Genomic DNA, 18,599 nt, shown 5'->3' on the forward strand with positions numbered 1-18,599 from the left:
GAGAAATTTTATTAGCGGACTGACAGCTACCGAATTTGGGGTTGCGCGAAAAACGAATTGAAATAATTTATTGTAAACATGAACCAGGAACCACGGAGCGCTTATCCTAGAAGTCGAGAAATTTTATTAGCGGACTGACAGCTACCGAATTTGGGGTTGCGCGAAAAACGAATTGAAATAATTTATTGTAAACATGAACCAGGAACCACGGAGCGCTTATCCTGGAAGTCGAGAAATTTTATTAGCGGACTGACAGCTACCGAATTTGGGGTTGCGCGAAAAACGAATTGAAATAATTTATTGTAAACATGAACCAGGAACCACGGAGCGCTTATCCAGGAAGTCGAGAAATTTTATTAGCGGACTGACAGCTACCGAATTTGGGGTTGCGCGAAAAACGAATTGAAATAATTTATTGTAAACATGAACCAGGAACCACGGAGCGCTTATCCTAGAAGTCGAGAAATTTTATTAGCGGACTGACAGCTACCGAATTTGGGGTTGCGCGAAAAACGAATTGAAATAATTTATTGTAAACATGAACCAGGAACCACGGAGCGCTTATCCTGGAAGTCGAGAAATTTTATTAGCGGACTGACAGCTACCGAATTTGGGGTTGCGCGAAAAACGAATTGAAATAATTTATTGTAAACATGAACCAGGAACCACGAAGCGCTTATCCTGGAAGTCGAGTTTCACCGCGTAGCGGACCCGAAGCGCGGGATCCGGGAGGTTGAGAACCCGGTACTCGAAATACGTAGCGGACCCGAAGCGCGGGATCCGGGAGGTTGAGAACACGGTGCTCGAAATTTGCGGAGCGCGACTCTCATCCGTCCGCTCTACTGCGCGGTTGTTTCCAGACTGAGGAATTCGGCTAGCTGATTTTGAATTGGTGACGTCACTTTCTGAACATCCGACATCCAAACTTTGGTTTCGACCGTTAATACTATGTATGATGATGTATGATGTACGATGTATGATGTACGATGAATGATATGATGCGTAATGATTTCAGTTCTCCCATTTTATACAAGAAATACCCACTTCATCCTTCCTGCCGATTCCAGACTCAAGCAGCCAGGCCCTTTCATAGTCAGCCGTTGACTTAAGATATATTCCACAGGTAACGGGTCAGCTCATAACGCTGCGGTTCTGCGACAGTTGGGTGATAAAAAATGTTGCTCGTACCCTCCAAATGTGTGCTAAAATACACTTGAAGTTTCAAGTAGCTTCGTTTTTTCTCTCACTATCACCTTATCAGGTCTCTAAATCACTACACTGCGTCAAATACCGTCTCATGTACGGAGCATCAATTTCATTTCGATCAAAATTAGCGCATTCGTGATGTATTACAGTTACTCTGAATATTTTTTCCCCCAAACAATTTTCGAAAAACAATTCTTCTTCTCTACCTAACATAGATACTCTACTTGCGACTAGCTAAATCAGCGTTTCGTTTCTACGTCTACGAAAATTCAAGATCGAGAGAGCAAATGAAAAGTTGTTGGAATAATTGTGAATACTAATGTTATGGAATAAATCTAGCGCGCGTCGAATAGAATCCCATTTCGAAATGAATAATCCTTCTTTTTTCATATTATAGCCGTAATATTGTAGATAGTCCAGTTTGTCTCTTGGAAAATTATAAAATACATAGCATGCATCACGTATTAATCCTGAATGTATCATATACAATAATATCGTCGCACATGAACCACATATACATATATACTTTTTGGTCTCTGCATCATTATGACATCAAATCTTTTATTATTTATGACCTATGTATACATTTTTCTCTTAGGTGCTTATACTTCAATTAAATCATTGTTCTGCTTCGAATATTGGAAGATTTTTAGTCCCGTCATTAATTTCATGTATCGCTGACAAGCCAGTAAGTATACACAGGCTAAGTACTGGCTTGGGCTCACTATTGCGAAGACTGTATCACTCGGAAGGTGAATGATGCCAGCATCACGTCGCAATCGGTCACTCTCTGATGTTTTGCAACAAGTTCTCAACGCTACCATTGGATCATTTCAGGGGACGCAAAGGCACGACGATTTTCGGTTGTCACACCACAGCCCATCAGGGCCATTGTCTTTTTATTCCTCAGTCATTGCTCGGAAACACGCTGTATTCGCGAGAACCTGATAATTCCCTTATTTTTAATTCATCTTGTATCTAGTGTTAGGTGTCATTAAAATGTACCAAATTTCAACTTATTCTGGTGCAAGTACAGCACATTTATTTGAATAGAACAATCCCATCATTGAACCAGCCACACAAGGACGATGCAGGTTTCTGACACGAGACAACAGTGACATTGTCTTCATTATCTCTGTTCTCTTGAATCCTGATTTATCAAAAACTACGTTGTTCGAGCACTTTTATCTGACAAAATACAAACTGTAAATCCGATCGATCCAAAAATTTTTACAAGTTTCGATTACGAACTCTGAGATACATTTGGAATTGGGCTCAGGGCTGCATAACACAATTTTTTCGTTTTACTCTTCAACATATCGCGTGTCTAATGGTGTGACAACGCATGCGCCATTATACGACCTTTTAACACGCGTCAAGGTAAAAAATAGGGCTGTGCGGATACCCGGAATCACGGGCTTGCATCGGGTTGGGTTTTTGGCAATCCCGAAATTTTCGGTAGTCGAAATTGTCCTTCAGAACATCCGTTTCGGAAATGACGTAAGTTCGAAACTTTCGAAAATCGCCATCCACTTCAGAAGTCCCGGTATTTTTGGACAAGTGAAAACAGCCGTGGCCAAAATTTTCGACAATTCTCGAAGAATTGAAGAATAAAGAATAAAAAAGAATACATTCAAAAAAGTTAAAATTGAAAAATCGATCAATTAACAGTAAAAAAGTTGTAAGTACTGTCGGTTATGCTCGTTCGTCGCGAACTTTGTGAAGAATAATCACACGAGTTCACGAAAATTTTGAAAATATTATTTCTGACTAATTCAGAAGAGAACGCAATTTTCGCCCTTCACAACTTTGTCCCAAATGCACAATCTTCGAGTTATGGAGGATGAAATCTTAACTATCTACTCCTAAGCGGTAGGTAAGAAAATATGGAGAAAATTAGACAATATATATTTGGTGGAGCAGAAGTAGGAAATAAATTGACAGCCAATTCGTCAAAGATCGAGGTCAAACCTTATTCTAATTCATTCGGACTTCCTCACATACTAGTCCATGCATAAACTATATCAACGTAATTTGCGACGTAAACCGATTTTGCAATTATATATAAAGTCACTGTGATCAATACGTCGAGAGATAAACCATAGAACGACGAAATTTTCCTCAATTTTCTACTAGAACAACCATTACTTTCATTTATATCAGATCATGTTCCCTGCAAATCCAAATCAGCGAGAAATGTGAACCTAATTTAAAAGTCCCGGTTTTCAAATAAATATTGCCGCCAGAGTTGAGTCGGCAATAAAGTACTTTATGTAACGCAGGAATCAAAGTCGACTTTATTCCCTTGTTACATAATGTACTATTTTCAATCACAAAAATTGTATGAAAATTTTGAAACGGGAGAACGTGACCCAATTTATGTACCTATTCTATTCATGAAAATCTTCTAGCAACTGCGTCCTGCGATAGAAGTCCTGTTTTATTGCCTCAAGTTATGGCTCACTAGATTCGACATGTTCTTACATCCATCTCCTTGAATGAAGTTTAGTAATACTATATACGTATATTTGTAAGTAATAAAGTAAAATTGTTCAATTAAAGCGACTGCGATTTTCGATATCCGTATAACTTACATCCAATTCTAGAAACTGTAAGCGATTTAAGCTTATTATATAACAAGGAATAGTTAGCAAAATACAGGCGGCACTGTTTATGGTTAAATCACTGCTTCCTGATAATTTGAAAACGTCATAGCTCGACGTGTGGCTCTCACAGCGAGAGTCGCAGCCTGTAACGAAAAAAATAACGAATGGTTAAAAGCCCGTCATAATTAAACATGCAGACTTCATTCGCTCTCAACCTACTTTAAATTTTCTCCTGGCGTTGAATTCGCGCAGGTGTTTTGCGGTGTTTGGCATTGGAAGTTCGCTAGATTTTTCACCGAGTACCCAAGGGTCCAAAAGGAGATCGCGTGTTGTCGGTCTGTCCTCCGGTCGCTGCTGCATCAGCTGCAAAATAATATTATTATAACATTTTTATTGCCACTTTATCGTTCTCGTTACGCTTTGATACGCTCATCGATTCACATTTTCAATAGGAAAGTAGAAGATAAAATTGTAATGCGTAATTTTACGTGATATTGTGAATAACTCAACTTTAATGCTACCTAACAGACACTATTATTGACGCAACTTCGTGCAGAAAATTATTTTTCATTTTTGTGACTACTAGATCCAAACTATAAAATCCACATAGATATTTAAGTACGCAATGCCTTACACACCTTTATGTGAATCGATTTTTTACGAATGTTTGTCTTGTAAGTCGCACAGTTTCTGCCGAGAGATGTGAACTCTTGGTTATTCAAATAATATTGACGCGAATGTTCGGCTGATATTTATGATAAATGAAATTGAAAAGTCGGATTAGAAATTGATTGCAGGTGTCAATACTTGTTAAACGTACGGATGACGTATTTTTCTTTAAATAACGCACGTCTTGAGAAGATCACAGATATAGGTATTTACGTATTGTTGTAACTTACCCTTCTTATAAGCAGCTTTGCATCCGTAGTTTTATCATCCCAATACGGCGATGGGAAAAAGGTTACCATTGTTCCTCGAAAAGGTTCAAATCCGCACAGCCTAAACAGGAAAACATTTCAATGATTAATCACATTTCAGTCGCAGAAAAAAAAATGCTAATAATAGTAATTGGCAGGTCAAAGAGTGATACACGTAGTGCAGTTAATCCTCTCGTCTTACGATTAGGAAAACTTGTGCCGAAGAAGTTTGGTGGACTATCCAGCAAAATAGATTCCATTGTACGAGTAAATTTCAGAATAATTTAATATTGTTCCCAACATCACGTATATTCATGATATGCTACAATAAGAACACGGTAATCAACGATTGTGTATAAGATCGTAAAAAAATTAAAGCTACATTTATTTTTAGAAATTTTTCGCACAATTTATTCCATTTTTAAAACACAAAAATAGCGCAAAATGGTTAGGCGTACCTCGTTTTTCGTAATCCCAACAATATTCAAACAGTTTTTTCAACGATCTCTATTTTACTGAATTTTTCTAGTTACTATAACAAATGAAATTTTTCTCAGTGTATCGGCTGCATGGGTTATATGACGTAATATATTCACATGCTGTACGCACATGATGTAAATGACGACTCCCAGACTCCAGATGTCAGCCGCGGTACTCTCGACATGTCCAACCAACACTTCAGGAGCTAAAACAAACATGGCTGTCAAGTAGTTTTACAGGTTTGGAGAACTTTTGGAGACTCTTGAATTGACTTCACTTATTTCGTCTGCTATTTTTTTCCTACGCAGACAGAGTAGCGAAGATTTTTACTGGAATCGGAGTGAAATTGATCATCGACGTACGAACCGCAGTAAAGAGCGTTGTACCCGTTCAACGAATTTGTGGTGATCCCTCTATCCACCAGCAAGAGTCGCGAATTTTCATCCTCCGTTGAGTATATCAATTTCTCGGGACGAACACTCCCATGCCAAAGCCCCATTCCGTGGAGATACTGAAACGTGATAAAGCCTATTCTCAATCATGACAAGTCGCATCGAACAGAGTCATTCAGCCAGCTAACGATTACTTTAAAGGTTTGGAATTGTTCGAATATCCTAGGTGAAAAACGATGCTTAAGGATGTATGGAATATAAAGTCGACGTAAAAATGTGTCTCAACAAGAACATAAGCTACTGATAATCAGATCCGGACCAAGAAATGTAAATTTTTCGATGATAAACGACAAATGAGAGAATAATCTTATTTCCCAGAAGTTGCGAACGCGATGAGGTTTCTGTAATTAAAATTCAGCATATCATCATATTCTTCCGTGTCACGGGAACTTTATTAGTTATATGTGACTCCATTCGCACAAGTAAGACTTTTCAAATCTATGTTGTATCACGTTTTTGTAAACCACTTCTTAGACTTGACATCCTCAAACTTCGGCTTACATGGGATTTGACGAATGGTATTGGATTGCCAAAATGCCAAAAACACGAATATCTACACCAACAATAAAATCTTTCGGTCTGGTACTCCGGTATAATATAGCTGCAAGCAATTACGTATCATATTCATGCCTGACGACGAATCCAAGTGAATGTTTGTTCATGTAATACGTTAAACAGGATGAAGAAAAAACTTGTTTTTAACCACGAATAACAACACTTGGACTCTCTTATAGAATCCTAGGTACAAAAATTGAATTCGGCTGATGCACAAAAATCTATTTGACAAATTCGGTCACATCAGTAACGTAAAGTGACGACTAACATTCAAAGCAGCCAGTGCATCTCGAACAGCTTTAGCAGCGTCTCTCTCTGAGTGTCCACCTCTTGATGCCAGCCTCTCTAGCAGTTCTCCTCCGGATGCCAGATCCGTGATCACGAACAAGTGTCGTCTTTCGTTGTAAACCGTCTTTACCGAGATCTGGTTCACAGAAAATAAATATGTTACCAAATTTCAGGATAATAAGTATGCGTTTCCGTAATCTACGCGGAATTCTTTGTGAAAAAAAAAAATGAAGGCTTATAGTACTCGGTGAACCGGATTGAAGTACGAAAAAGAAGTTCATAAATACTTAATTCAGTCCAGTGAAAAAAATTCGTGAAAATCGATCAACTAATCCAAAACAGCCTCATTATAAAATCATACACCGGGTTATCAGGAGCACTGAAGAAAATTTTATTTGTCATAGTAACTAGAAATATTCAGTAAAGCTGGTATCGTTATGTCGATCCTTTTTTGGTAATTGCAACGCAAAATCAGTTTGTGAGGTTTAATCTACTTTTTTAGTTAAATAAGGCTTTAACATCAATTTATTGTTGCACAAGCATTAAATTTTCGCACCAGTTACAAGAAAATATAAAAACAGTGATCGTAATGAGAAAGAATAGTAACGGATACTAGACCTTATTGTACCTAGAACTATATTTTTGGATTGTGGTAAAAAATGAAAATAGATTAGGACTGAGCGATAACCGGAACTGAAAATATCTCTCAGTGAGTGTATTGAAAATTTAAAAATCCAAAAAGGTTGTTGAATAAAAATGAGTAATGGTGAGTTGAATTTTATTGTCAGTTGAAACTGGGCTCATTCAATCGAAGCTGCTCGTCATCGAAACACACATTTATTTCGATACTGAAAATACGTAATCTATGCATTGGAACTCCCCACGGAGGAAAATTGTGCCGGCGGTATCAGTTTTTTATTCTCACGTAACTAGAGCGTGGATATTTTAACATTGGCATACAGCTGGAGATAAACATGTTCACTGATATTTTAAAAATGTAGTACGAATCGGATAGATTATCGTCACGTGGTGCCAGATTTTATTCGTCGAGTGCGCGAAGAACTGCTATTCGAAACCTGATTGTCAGTCGATGCTGGGCGTTGTTACAATAAATCACCTGCCCTTCACTTCGTTGAAATCGATAAATTGATACAGGCATGTTCGTTTCACTTGTTGAATTCGTAGCGTTTTTGACAGTGAAAAATGTCTGTAAATTTCATTGGTAAACTTACGATATTGTTGTGGCGAAGTTTCAGCAACGTTTCAACCGTACTTCGAACTTCTGATTTGTTCAACCGATCCTGCGACGCATAAAATGTACTGTTAGGAATATGATTGTATTATTTTTTGGTTTTTTTCTTAGCTCAAATCGCCTTTCAGTGTCTTTTTTGCAGGTAAAAATAGTGGAGATTAATGAACCAACGAAAATGCAGTGTGGAGAAATGGAGACCGGAAGAGGAAGAGGAAGTGGTGCAAAAATCTGGGGATGGGAGGAGAGGCTGAGTTTAGATCAAATACAGGATAAATACATCAGATGGTCACCGAGAGATGAAAAGCTGGAAAATGGTGACAAGCGTTGGGAAAAGGGCATTAAAATTTGAGAACAAGATCAAGTAATGCGAATAAAACTCAATCGGGAAGCTTTGTCTGGAGGAAAGAAGACAGGGCAAAATAAAAGGAAGGTGGTGGAAAGAGAGAGATGGATTCCTAAGAAAAACAAGATATGTTCCTCATGTGAGCTCGAGTGAGCTTTTCAACCGTCACCAGCTGTTTCGAGTATTGTATTTCAAGAAAATTATATCATAAACTGACTGTCGATTCAAGAAGTTGACACTAATATTGTCAAAATAGCAATTGAACCGTTGATCGAACCCATGTGCCTGATGAATAAAATGCAAGACTGTGAATTCGACGGCGATTGTAAATTTTATGTGTCAGGTTAACTGCTAGTTTTACGATCCTCGCTATATCGCAACTACTTAAAATAAACTCACTCTTCTCTACTAATACTTACCACAGAAAAACGAAACCTACAATTTTTACTCTGAACTGAAATGATTGAGCAACTTCTTCTCACCTTGGGTACCATTTTGCAGGCAAACTTTTTCCTTCCCTTGTATAGACAAGTGTAGACTGTTGACACGGATCCCCTTTAATTAACAATAACATTCTTTGTTATAATACGGTATCATCTACCGGTGTAATAAGTTAACGATACTTCGCATGCGATGTGTACCTTCCTATCATCTCGCCCAGTATGTAATCGTTCTGAAAAGATCCCTTGAAAATATCGCTCGTTAGCCAATCGTCTTCGTCCTCCATCATGGTCACGAGTGCAGCAAAAAATGAATTTGATTATGCACTACAACGATTTTCCGACAATATATTTCCCGGTCTCGGGTCCTAAATAGGAAAAAACGATACTTTATTTCCTTAGTTTCAAATATTTATGTCTAACTATAATTTTAGGCAATCATTTTAGATTCATTGTTGCGATTAAACGAGTTGAAATATTGAAAAAGTACTGTTGTTATCGTTAAGTCAAACAAATATTGTCGTAAAGAGTAGGAAAAAAAAGGGTTCGAATTAAGGTGAAATTAGAGTACGTCGAAGGTGAATTTGATGAGAACAGCATTTCTTAAGGTTCGAAAATGTTTAATTGCAAATTTTAGCTGGTAGCTTTCTGAAATTAATTCAATAACTATAATACTGGTCGCAATATCATGCGTTATTTGTTCAAGTGCCAATTGTACATGTACGGATAGTTTGTTGAATTTTAGCAGATAGACAAGTTATTTTATTTATAAATAATTACTTTGTATGAATTTAAAATTGTAACATTGAACAAAAAAGAAACCACGATGTCTCATGATGAGGCAGATTACAACTAATAAATTTATGCTTTATTGTCAAACCATTATTAGCCTAATGAAAATCTGTTTTGAACGATTCATGAATGACTCGTTTACAAATGAAACGAAGGTATTATTCATGAAAATTGATGAAGCAATGGGCCGGAAGAGATAGAACAGAGGTACGTGTAACAACGTGATCTTTCTGAAGTTGGTCGCAATTGCGCTTCATCGATTGAAATTTACAACTTTTAAATACCTTGTGCATCGAGAGAACGATGGATTCAATCAAATTCAGCACTATTCACTTCGATCTTACCTTACGTACTCCGAAATGTAGAAAAAATTTAACTATATTTTTATTCGACGATATGTTATACATGCATTTTCAATTACTCGTGAATCGATGTTCTCGCGTTGAGAAACGCTAACGCGATATACGTTGTACAATAATCCACAAGTGAGTGAATGTCACCGGCGGAAGCCTTGTTTGGACAGAGTTTCGAGCCAAAGTGTCTGGAGTGTGTGGGATAAAGACAATGCGCGGTTGTAGACGGGATTATAAAAGATCGTTTTTCAATTGGCCAGCTTTGAAAACAAGTAAGCATTTGCACCGTGTTTAGAATCCTCGTGCCGAGGGTAGAGACGGAAATATATTATCAAGTCGATTGAAGAGAATGCTACAAACAGTCCTTACCGACCGAGTCGAATGTCACTTGTTTTGGCTATTCTTCAGAGCCTATATTATAGGTATACAAAGTACGCATGCATTGTTGGCCAAAAAGCAACGCAAATACCGCAGTTCTCCGTGTGTAGAAAAAGCTTGTTCGTTGGTTTAAAGTTTGTGAATTAGTTCTAGATTAATTTAGAGTTATTTGTAAACGTTTGATTGATGGAAAATAAGTTCAAGTTTGATAAACAACGCTCTTTTTTCACGGGATTGTTGTGAAAAGGGAGGAGAAGGCATTCGGTAAAATATGTCGTAGAAATCGAGACGTTTTGGGGATAATAAATAAAGTTATTTACGATTATCGTAGCGCTGGTATCATCAAGTTCACTGGAAAAGTTTATTTGAATTTATTGTTCAATTTAAATCGCTCTATCTCTGTTGTAAAAGTTCATCGGGGAGATTTTGGCAACTTTAGACTATCGAAAAGGAAAAGTCTCCCAGAGAACTAAAGACCAGGATTTAACCAGCTGGAAATTTCAGAAATTTACAAAACTTGAAAGGAAAGATCTTAACCAAATCACCGATTTATCTTAATATGAATTTATAAGACTTCTCGTAACGAACCAAATAAATAAATAACCGTAATAAAACAAAGTGATAGATAAAAACTCGGGAGAAAACACCTTCTATTACATGCGTTCGATCCTAAACACAAATATCCGTGGAAAAAATATCGTTTTACGTAACAATAATGATAAGAAACGCGTTTCTGTAATTAGATTACCACGTATTGTACGAATTTATTTTTTCTTGTCACTCTCGCACGAAACAAAAAGTTTCGAGGATATTTTCCTTCGGGATTGGAATCGTAGAATCCTGGAATCCTTCGTCGCTGATAATAGTGAGAATAACTGACATTTTGCTCGGTCGGTAAAAACTGACCGCAGCATCTTCTTCAGCCATGTTCCAGGCACACTCAACCTCGCTCGTATCAGTTTCCATAAATTATTTATAGTTCATACTTCATACTTGTTTTTACAAAGTGCGCAGTTTTTGATCAACGTCTGTATCAACAAGCTTTACGTGCGTTTATATGCGGCGATAAGAGCTGGTGACTCAGCTCAGAGAATTACCTGCACCACGATTCGCTACAGTCGCGTTTTTGCATCAAGATAACAGACGTTGAATGCAGCTGATGATTCAACTTGTGCGATAGAATACGTATAATTTTTCTTCCAATCCTTACGACGATTTAAGAATGAGAAATATTGGGAGAAAGTCGTAAAGTTATCGGTGCAGGTTTTCACTGGGCAATAAAAAGTACTTAAAATTTAACCTGTAAAATTGAGGCGATGATGGAAAACTGACTTCACGAAGGCCATGCACAACCTGCATGTTACATCAGCTTATATGCAGGTGGCGGCTTGATCGAATTCTCATAAACACATCTGTTTTTTTTTCGTGTTTAACAGGTCCGTTGCAATTAATTGCACCACCTGAATGCAGCTGTGTGAATTACAATACGATCGCGACGAGTAAGACGACCAGTAGATTATCGATTCAGCCAAAAGAATCGCTATTTTAATCTTTTTTTTTTCTAACTATACCAAGTTTGGAGAGTCGGAAAAAAAACAACGATTGCGAAGATTATCATACAATTACACAGGCGATGATATTCATAATGACAGGATAGCATATTCATTAGAACAGTCCAAAAAAATCGAATATTTTTCTTCAAAGTCACACTTTTAATAGTTCTAGAAAGAGGAAATGAGACGCCTGTAAAAATTTGAGCCCTTTATTTTGACACTTAGTGATTCCTGGACGCCATTATTCATTATCCATTTGATTAACAATTAACATTTTAGTTTCATTCTGAATTCTGTAGCTCAGTAACGAGGCAATCTACATAAACTTCCGATACATGCTTTAGCAGGGAATACAACGCGCCGTAAAAAAGGTCTGTTATAATTTTTTGACAACTCAACTCTTTCAAAAGTTATTCAAGGTTGAAGTTGAAATCATGTAAAAATATACTTTTTTCGAGATTAATGGCGGAAATTATAGATTTTTCAAAAAACATTTCGGGTTTCTTCTGTAAAGCATTTCAACCGTTATAAAATTATGTCATTCAGTTAATTCTCAATTTGAGAAAATTCATTTTTTTTTTTTTTTTAAAGGTGCTTTTAAAGTGGAATTACATAAATTACATATTAATGGTAACAATTGGAAACTGAATTTTCTAAAGTTGAAAATTCATTGAATAACATGTTTTTGTAATGGTCGAAGTGCTTGACGAAGGAAACCCGCAATATTTTTCGATCAATCTAGAATTTTCGCTCATAATCTCGAAAAAAGTGTATTCTTACATGATGTCAACTGTAACCTTGAATAATTTTTACAACTATTGAAAGTGTGATATTGAACAAAAAAATAGTCGATTATTTGGACTGGTCTAATATACGTAATATAGTTGGTTTAACAGTAACATTTCTTTTTTTTTTTAGTTCACAACAATTATTATGGCTGTAGCATTTCTTTGCTTCTTGAAGTTTGGCCGTTATTCGGACGAAATTAGGTAAATTCGAAATTTTTAGAACCGCACAAGAGAAATCAGCGACAGATAAAATTGTGTGCAAAGTTTTCAAGGCATTTTAGAAATAGATTGATATGTAGTAAAAATCTCGACGTTTCGGAAACGGAAATTTTTTTCAACAAAGTCTTTAAAGTTAGTTGGACCCGAAATTCTTCAGCCAATTAATTCTCTGACAGAAATTTGTTTCCGAGGTGAAATAAAAAAAAAAAAAAAACTGGGCGCTTCCCAGAGATTCCAAAATGTGTGAGACAAATATCGAACGATCGTAACTTACAGCGTTAAGTTTGCGGTTCGCATAGATCATGATCGACGAGGATTATGCGCAGTTAATCGAGTCGCAAAGTGATATACTACCTACGTGAAAGTTAGAACGTTGTAATAATTTGTCAGTAAGTTCCGCACAATAGCGTAACATACATACACGATATTAGGCCAAGATCATCGAATTGAGTTGATGCTGAGGTAACGGGTCTTGCAGAGACATTAAGAAATCAGAACTCGTGTGTAATGGTCATGAGGCAAATAATAAACTCGGATTTTGGTTCTCTGCCTATTTGCCAAAACTAATTATCCGGTAATGCTGTAACTATTTGTTTTAAAAAGGATTTTATTTTATGTTTCAGATAATTAATCAGTCGAAATCAGTGACATTGTCGAGTGTTTGGTTTGAAATGTCTAACTTATTTTAGTTACCGCGGTCAAGATTTGATCAAATTTAACGAATGCGAGCGTAACCAGTCGCACGTAAATATTTACTTTTTAAATTTGAATTACAACTGGTAAAAATAATAATTGTTTCATTTGACTAGAAGCTTGCTTTTATTAAGTGTCATTCACGTGTGTCACGTTAACGTTCACTCACGAGTTGTTATTCGCCAATGGAAACAAATTTTACGGAAGTAAACTGGCTACAAATTTCATTAAAAATGATTCGGATGTAAGGTTTTCAACGTTTCTAAAACAAAAAGTGGCAAAATTTGTCTTTGGTTTAGTACAAGGTTATTTCTGGAAAAATCGCTGACTTCAACAAGTAAAATCAGATCAATAATTGCAACTTGAAATCTCACAACCACCGAATTATTGTGCTGTATAATTGATGTTTGTTCATTATCACGTGATCAATAACGTTAATCAGCGATGATTAATAACTTGACCGTTGACGACGGAATTTCAAAAAGTTCTTTCAACATTCACCCCCATTTCAGATTGTAGTTTTTGAGGTCATAAGTTAAGTTTTCCTCAAACAAGGTAATTGCCGTATGATTGCAGTGACTGACTCGTCAAAAAATTTGGACACTTTTTGTTAATTTTCATTGACAAGATCTTGAGATAAGTAAATAGACACTTGAACCGTGCTTCTCATGATTACCTCAGCACAAAACTAAAAGCGATTAGTTATCTTGTCAAAATGCACGCGGTATCCAAAAATATAATTAGCTATTAGGCACAATTGTTGCTGTTGTTTTTTTTTTTTTTTTCTTCTTTTTGTACATATTACAATATTCATCTATCTCACCTGCCAGTCGAATTTCCGATAATATTCTTCAATCGGTACTAACGAACTTTGAGAAGTGAATGAAATCTGACTAATCACTCCTTATCGCCAGTTTGACATAGTGGTTTTATGTTTTCGTTCCGTTTCTTTTCCATATCCGATTTCGTAACTTGACTCTATGGGATCGAGGATATCGAGAAAGTGTAATAATTCAATGCCCGCCGTTTATTGCGTTTCAATGTTTCAATAGCTACGTGGTATCGTTGACATTTGCCAAACTCGACTGGCTGCAACTTGACTTGGCAATAGAACAAACCTAACGAAAATAGACGAGTTTCGATCGAATAAAAGGAGGAACGACGACAAAATCCGCGGTACGAAGCCGATCGAAATGCTCCGAAATCGTTGACCGGTTTCCAAAAATTCGGGAAAATTTTGGAAAACTCGAAGAGGCGACCGTTTTGTCAAAATCTTGAAAGTACTCGATTCGGCTGCACTTAACTTCACAACTCACCGAGAAATAACGAGTATCGGAATTCCGGCGATCGGCAGGACAGTCCGTCAAAACACTGAGAACGTAACGTCGTCACCACGTTGCTCGTTGCGATGTTTTATGCTGAAAGGTCGCTCGCTCACTGCGGACGTTGAAACCGCATTGAAGAAGGCTGATTATCTCGATCGCTTCGGCGAAGGCCGGAGGTGTAATGAACTGAAATTAATCACTTCCACGCGGAAAATTTCACCCGAATACGTAATTAAGTCCGGGAGTTTTTTCTCCCTCTCTGTGTAATGCGATCGAGCAACGGATTTTCCATTTTGAAATTGTTTCATACTCGGGCGAACGGGAACTTCGATCGAAGCTCGAACTTTCCTGCACTTCTTACTTCCAACACCTTGCACGCGTGACTAGCCGCACAGATTCTGACGTCCGTGGGAAACACTCGTACATCATGTGCCGCGGGTTGCAAAATCTTTAAACTCGCCGTTGATCAACCTCTGAACGACGATCGTTGCAATAAACTGTCCGTTTCATCGACGCGACTTTGAAACGGCGTTAAATGCGTATAACGCAGACTTTGTGTATACATTCATTAGGTTTGATCTTTCTTTACTCGGATCCGACGTCTGCCATGGTTTAGATTTTGCCTCGCGTGATGTGGGACGATTACACTGAGAAAAATATCATTTGTTTTAGTAACTAGAAAAATTCGGTAAAACAGGTATCGTTAAAAATAACTGTTTGAATATTGTTGGAATTACGAAAACCATTTTACGCTATTGTCGATCCTTTTTTGGTAACGGCAACGCAAAATCACTTTGTTCGGTTTACCGTACTTTTTTAGGTAAATAAGGTTTTAACATCGATTTATCGTTGCACAAGCATTAAATTTTCGCAACAGTTACAAGAAAATATAGTAACAGTGAACGTAACGAGAAAGAATAGTAACGGATACTAGACTTTCCGGTAACAGCTACAAAACTAATTTTCATTTTGTACCTAGAACTGTATTTTTGGATCGTGATCATACTTCGCGATATCCTTAAACTGGGTTTTAGCATGAATTATTCATGTCAATCGGCAAGTTGTCTTGCTGCAGATTTTTGTCACAAACAAAACGTGAATTTCTGTAACCAGTATCGCTGCGACTGATTTTGAACACTTTGCAAGAAAATTATCAAAATTTTTCTCAACAACTTGAGAATTTATCACTGAAAACGAAAAAATTACTGTTTATTTGTGTTGAAATAATCATGATTTTTTATATTCTAAAATATCTTATCTTGGAGTCCAAAATATTGTTCAACATATACGTATACATTTTGTTTACGGTACTGTTTATCGAAGATTTAAATTTCGCTTTACGATAATTCGATTTTTATAAACTGATAAATCGTAAGAAAAATTTCGCCTACAATCTTTTTTGCGACGCATGATATTAAAATGAAAAAATCGAACCCCCGAGTTCTTGCTTGTAGAATTAAGAAGTAAAATAATTAGAGAAGCAATCGCAAGTCGATTTCAAGACAACGTATAACGATTAGCAGGGTCTCCCAACAAGTAATACAACTTCTGACGACCGTTGCCAAAATAATTTAGCGAAGGAAATATTCGCGAGGCGATAAATTGAGGGAGACATCTACATGCTCGTAGTTCAATTTCGTTTGAGTCGGTTTGGCAGCGATTTGGGCGGAAAACATTTGACGCTGAAGGTTCGCGAAATTTTGGCAGGCGCCTAGAGTGACTGTAACAGCATTAGTCTCGGTCTTTGCGAACTTCATTTACTCCCTGCCCAAGTCAACTAACTCGCAAATGACAACCGATGCAAATACAGATCCTATTAATAAGCTGGCGCCAACATAATACATGCTTTGGTCCAACCGACCTCATAGCGATTCGCGTTATTTGTAATTTTTGGCGTTGATTATTGCAGTTTTAAACTAGTTTCAAATCCGTCGCAATTGCTCTCGCGTAAACATTTGAAACTACCGTACTCCAGATTTATAAGATGATGACGGAATTTCATTGTGACAAAGAGTCAAAACTTGAAGGGTGATCTTAATTTGAAACCCAGTAGTTGGGGTAAATCAACAAATCCCTTTTGCAAATTTTTTGAATTTTGACCCTTACGATTAGTCGGGTTGCAGCGTTCAAAATTTTGACTACTCGCAGTTTCAGATTCAAAATTCTAGTTTTGACCCAAAAGTTCCTTTTCAAAATTACCAAATCGTTGAAACTCAGATTTATCGTTATGTGGAATTACGAATCTTGATTCTTCCTAAGAGTCAAAACTCGAAGTGATTTCAATATGAATGCACTGAGAGAAATTTTTAGTTCCGGTTACCGTTCAGTCCTCAACAATTTTCATTTTTTATCACAATCGAAAAATATGGTTCTCGGTACAAAATGAAAATCAGTTTTGTAGCTGTTACCGGAAAGTCTAGTATCCGTTACTATTCTTTCTCATTACGATCACTGTTACTATATTTTCTTGTAACTGTTGCGAAAATTCAATGCTTGTGCAACAATAAATTGGCGTTAAAGCCTTGTTTAACTAAAAAAGTAGATTAAACCTCAGAAACCGATTTTGCGTTGCAATTACCAAAAAAGGATCGACAATAGCGTAAAATGGTAACGCGTACCTCGTTTTTCGTAAATCCAATAATATTCAAACAGTTTTTTTTATCGATACATGTCTTATTGAATTTTTCTAGTTACTATAACAAATGAAATTTCTCTCAGTGTGCCAATTTTTGTTGTAAACCAACAAATGGCTTTTGCTAGTTTGTTGTAACCGATTAGCATCGTTAGGAATTCACACCTTTCGTCGATTTTAACAATAATTTAAGATTTTAACTAACCGCACTTCTAACTTTTCGAAGTCTCAACTGTTGACAAAATTCCAACCATCCATGGTTTAGTACAATTGTTTATAAATCTTCATTCTATCATCGGAAATTGCGGCCCACACCCTTCCGGAGCAAGTAATTACAGTCAAACCCAGAAACGCTTACGTCAGAATCGCTCCGGGGGTAATCACGCGATGGAAAAAGGCTTCGTTGCGGTTAATTACATTAAAAAATTCGGATCTCGAAGCGCGCGTGAAAAAGCTCCGGCGATCGGAGCGACGTCGATCGGGAATTGCGCGAAAGTTTGAATAAACAATCCGCGCAATTTTCAGTCCCGCTTATCTCATTCGCTCGTAATACCTCTTGGGATTAAATCCCTGGACGAACGACGAATGACGTGTACCTACGTTCAGAGTCCTCAACAGATCGATGGGAATGGGCACAAGTATATGTAACAAACTCTGGTTTGGCACAAGGTCTTCGAGTCGGTCGTTATATTGCAAATTATCGGCAACTCAACACGCGATCCCTGACAGAAAAGACCTGAACACGTATGGCGTGAATTTTTAACACACGATCGTCTCATTTACCCGCATCCATGGATGGTTGGATGGATGGATGGATCGCTCTTTCACATCGCTCGCCTGCCTACATGCTCCGATATACTTGTTCAGACCGACCCTGACCGCCATGGAACTCGCGGGCAGTTTGTCATGGGAAATTGAGGTCAATGTTAGACAGGAAACATCCGTTTAACGTTGAATAAAAGGATAATGAACGTTGACCTAACCGGTGATCGTCGAAGTAGAGCTAGGATTTTGAATTATGAATATTCTTTTCACTTTCAACGAGTGAGGATGATTTAAATTTCGTGGACGGTACGTTAGAGTTTATACCGATCCCACTGACAGACACCTTCTTTTAAATTCAGGGACAATTTTATTTACACTTGTCCACTTGTTTAGCCGACAACTCGGTAAATAATTCTCTTCAGAACTGTCACTTGAATTTCTGTAATAGACTGAAAAACATTATCATTAAAAAGTCGTCCCACATATGCGTGTATATTCGACTGAGAACAGTGCATTTCGTTTCACTGAAGTATCTACCTATTCGGAACGAAATATTTCAGAC

At 37.2% G+C, this 18,599-nt stretch overlaps 1 protein-coding gene across 4 annotated transcripts; it reads right to left on the reverse strand.

Moving 5' to 3' along the window:
- Positions 1–3,098: 3,098 nt before the first annotated feature.
- Positions 3,099–15,027, reverse strand: LOC124177802 (calcium/calmodulin-dependent protein kinase type IV-like). Of its 4 annotated transcripts, none has more exons than XM_046560623.1 (10): positions 14,632–15,027; positions 8,741–8,907; positions 8,582–8,654; positions 7,737–7,805; positions 6,485–6,640; positions 5,576–5,720; positions 5,339–5,414; positions 4,712–4,811; positions 4,032–4,175; positions 3,099–3,955 (listed from the first exon to the last, which is right to left on the reverse strand). In XM_046560623.1, exons 2-10 carry the CDS (start codon positions 8,827–8,829, stop codon positions 3,884–3,886), a joined length of 924 nt encoding a protein of 307 aa, XP_046416579.1. In that variant the 5' UTR covers positions 8,830–8,907; positions 14,632–15,027; the 3' UTR covers positions 3,099–3,883. The 4 variants fall into 4 exon arrangements, with proteins under 4 accessions (XP_046416579.1, XP_046416581.1, XP_046416580.1 ...); XM_046560625.1 differs by lacking the exon at positions 14,632–15,027 and adding an exon at positions 14,139–14,504; XM_046560624.1 differs by lacking the exon at positions 14,632–15,027 and adding an exon at positions 9,616–9,735.
- Between the last annotated feature and the right edge of the window lie 3,572 nt (positions 15,028–18,599).

The sequence above is a fragment of the Neodiprion fabricii genome, chromosome 3 (genome assembly GCF_021155785.1).
Source record: "Neodiprion fabricii isolate iyNeoFabr1 chromosome 3, iyNeoFabr1.1, whole genome shotgun sequence".
Taxonomy (NCBI): Eukaryota; Metazoa; Arthropoda; class Insecta; order Hymenoptera; family Diprionidae; genus Neodiprion; species Neodiprion fabricii.

Excerpts from the sequence above, each read along its gene's own strand:
- LOC124177802 (XM_046560623.1), bottom strand. The coding sequence starts at position 8,829 with ATGATGGAGGACGAAGACGATTGGCTAACGAGCGATATTTTCAAGGGA. Across the intron at positions 5,415-5,575 it reads GTACAACGCTCTTTACTGCG|CTCCTGAAGTGTTGGTTGGA; the intron begins GTTCGTACGTCG and ends TGTTTGTTTTAG. Across the intron at positions 4,176-4,711 it reads CAAAGCTGCTTATAAGAAGG|CTGATGCAGCAGCGACCGGA; the intron begins GTAAGTTACAAC and ends ATTATTTTGCAG.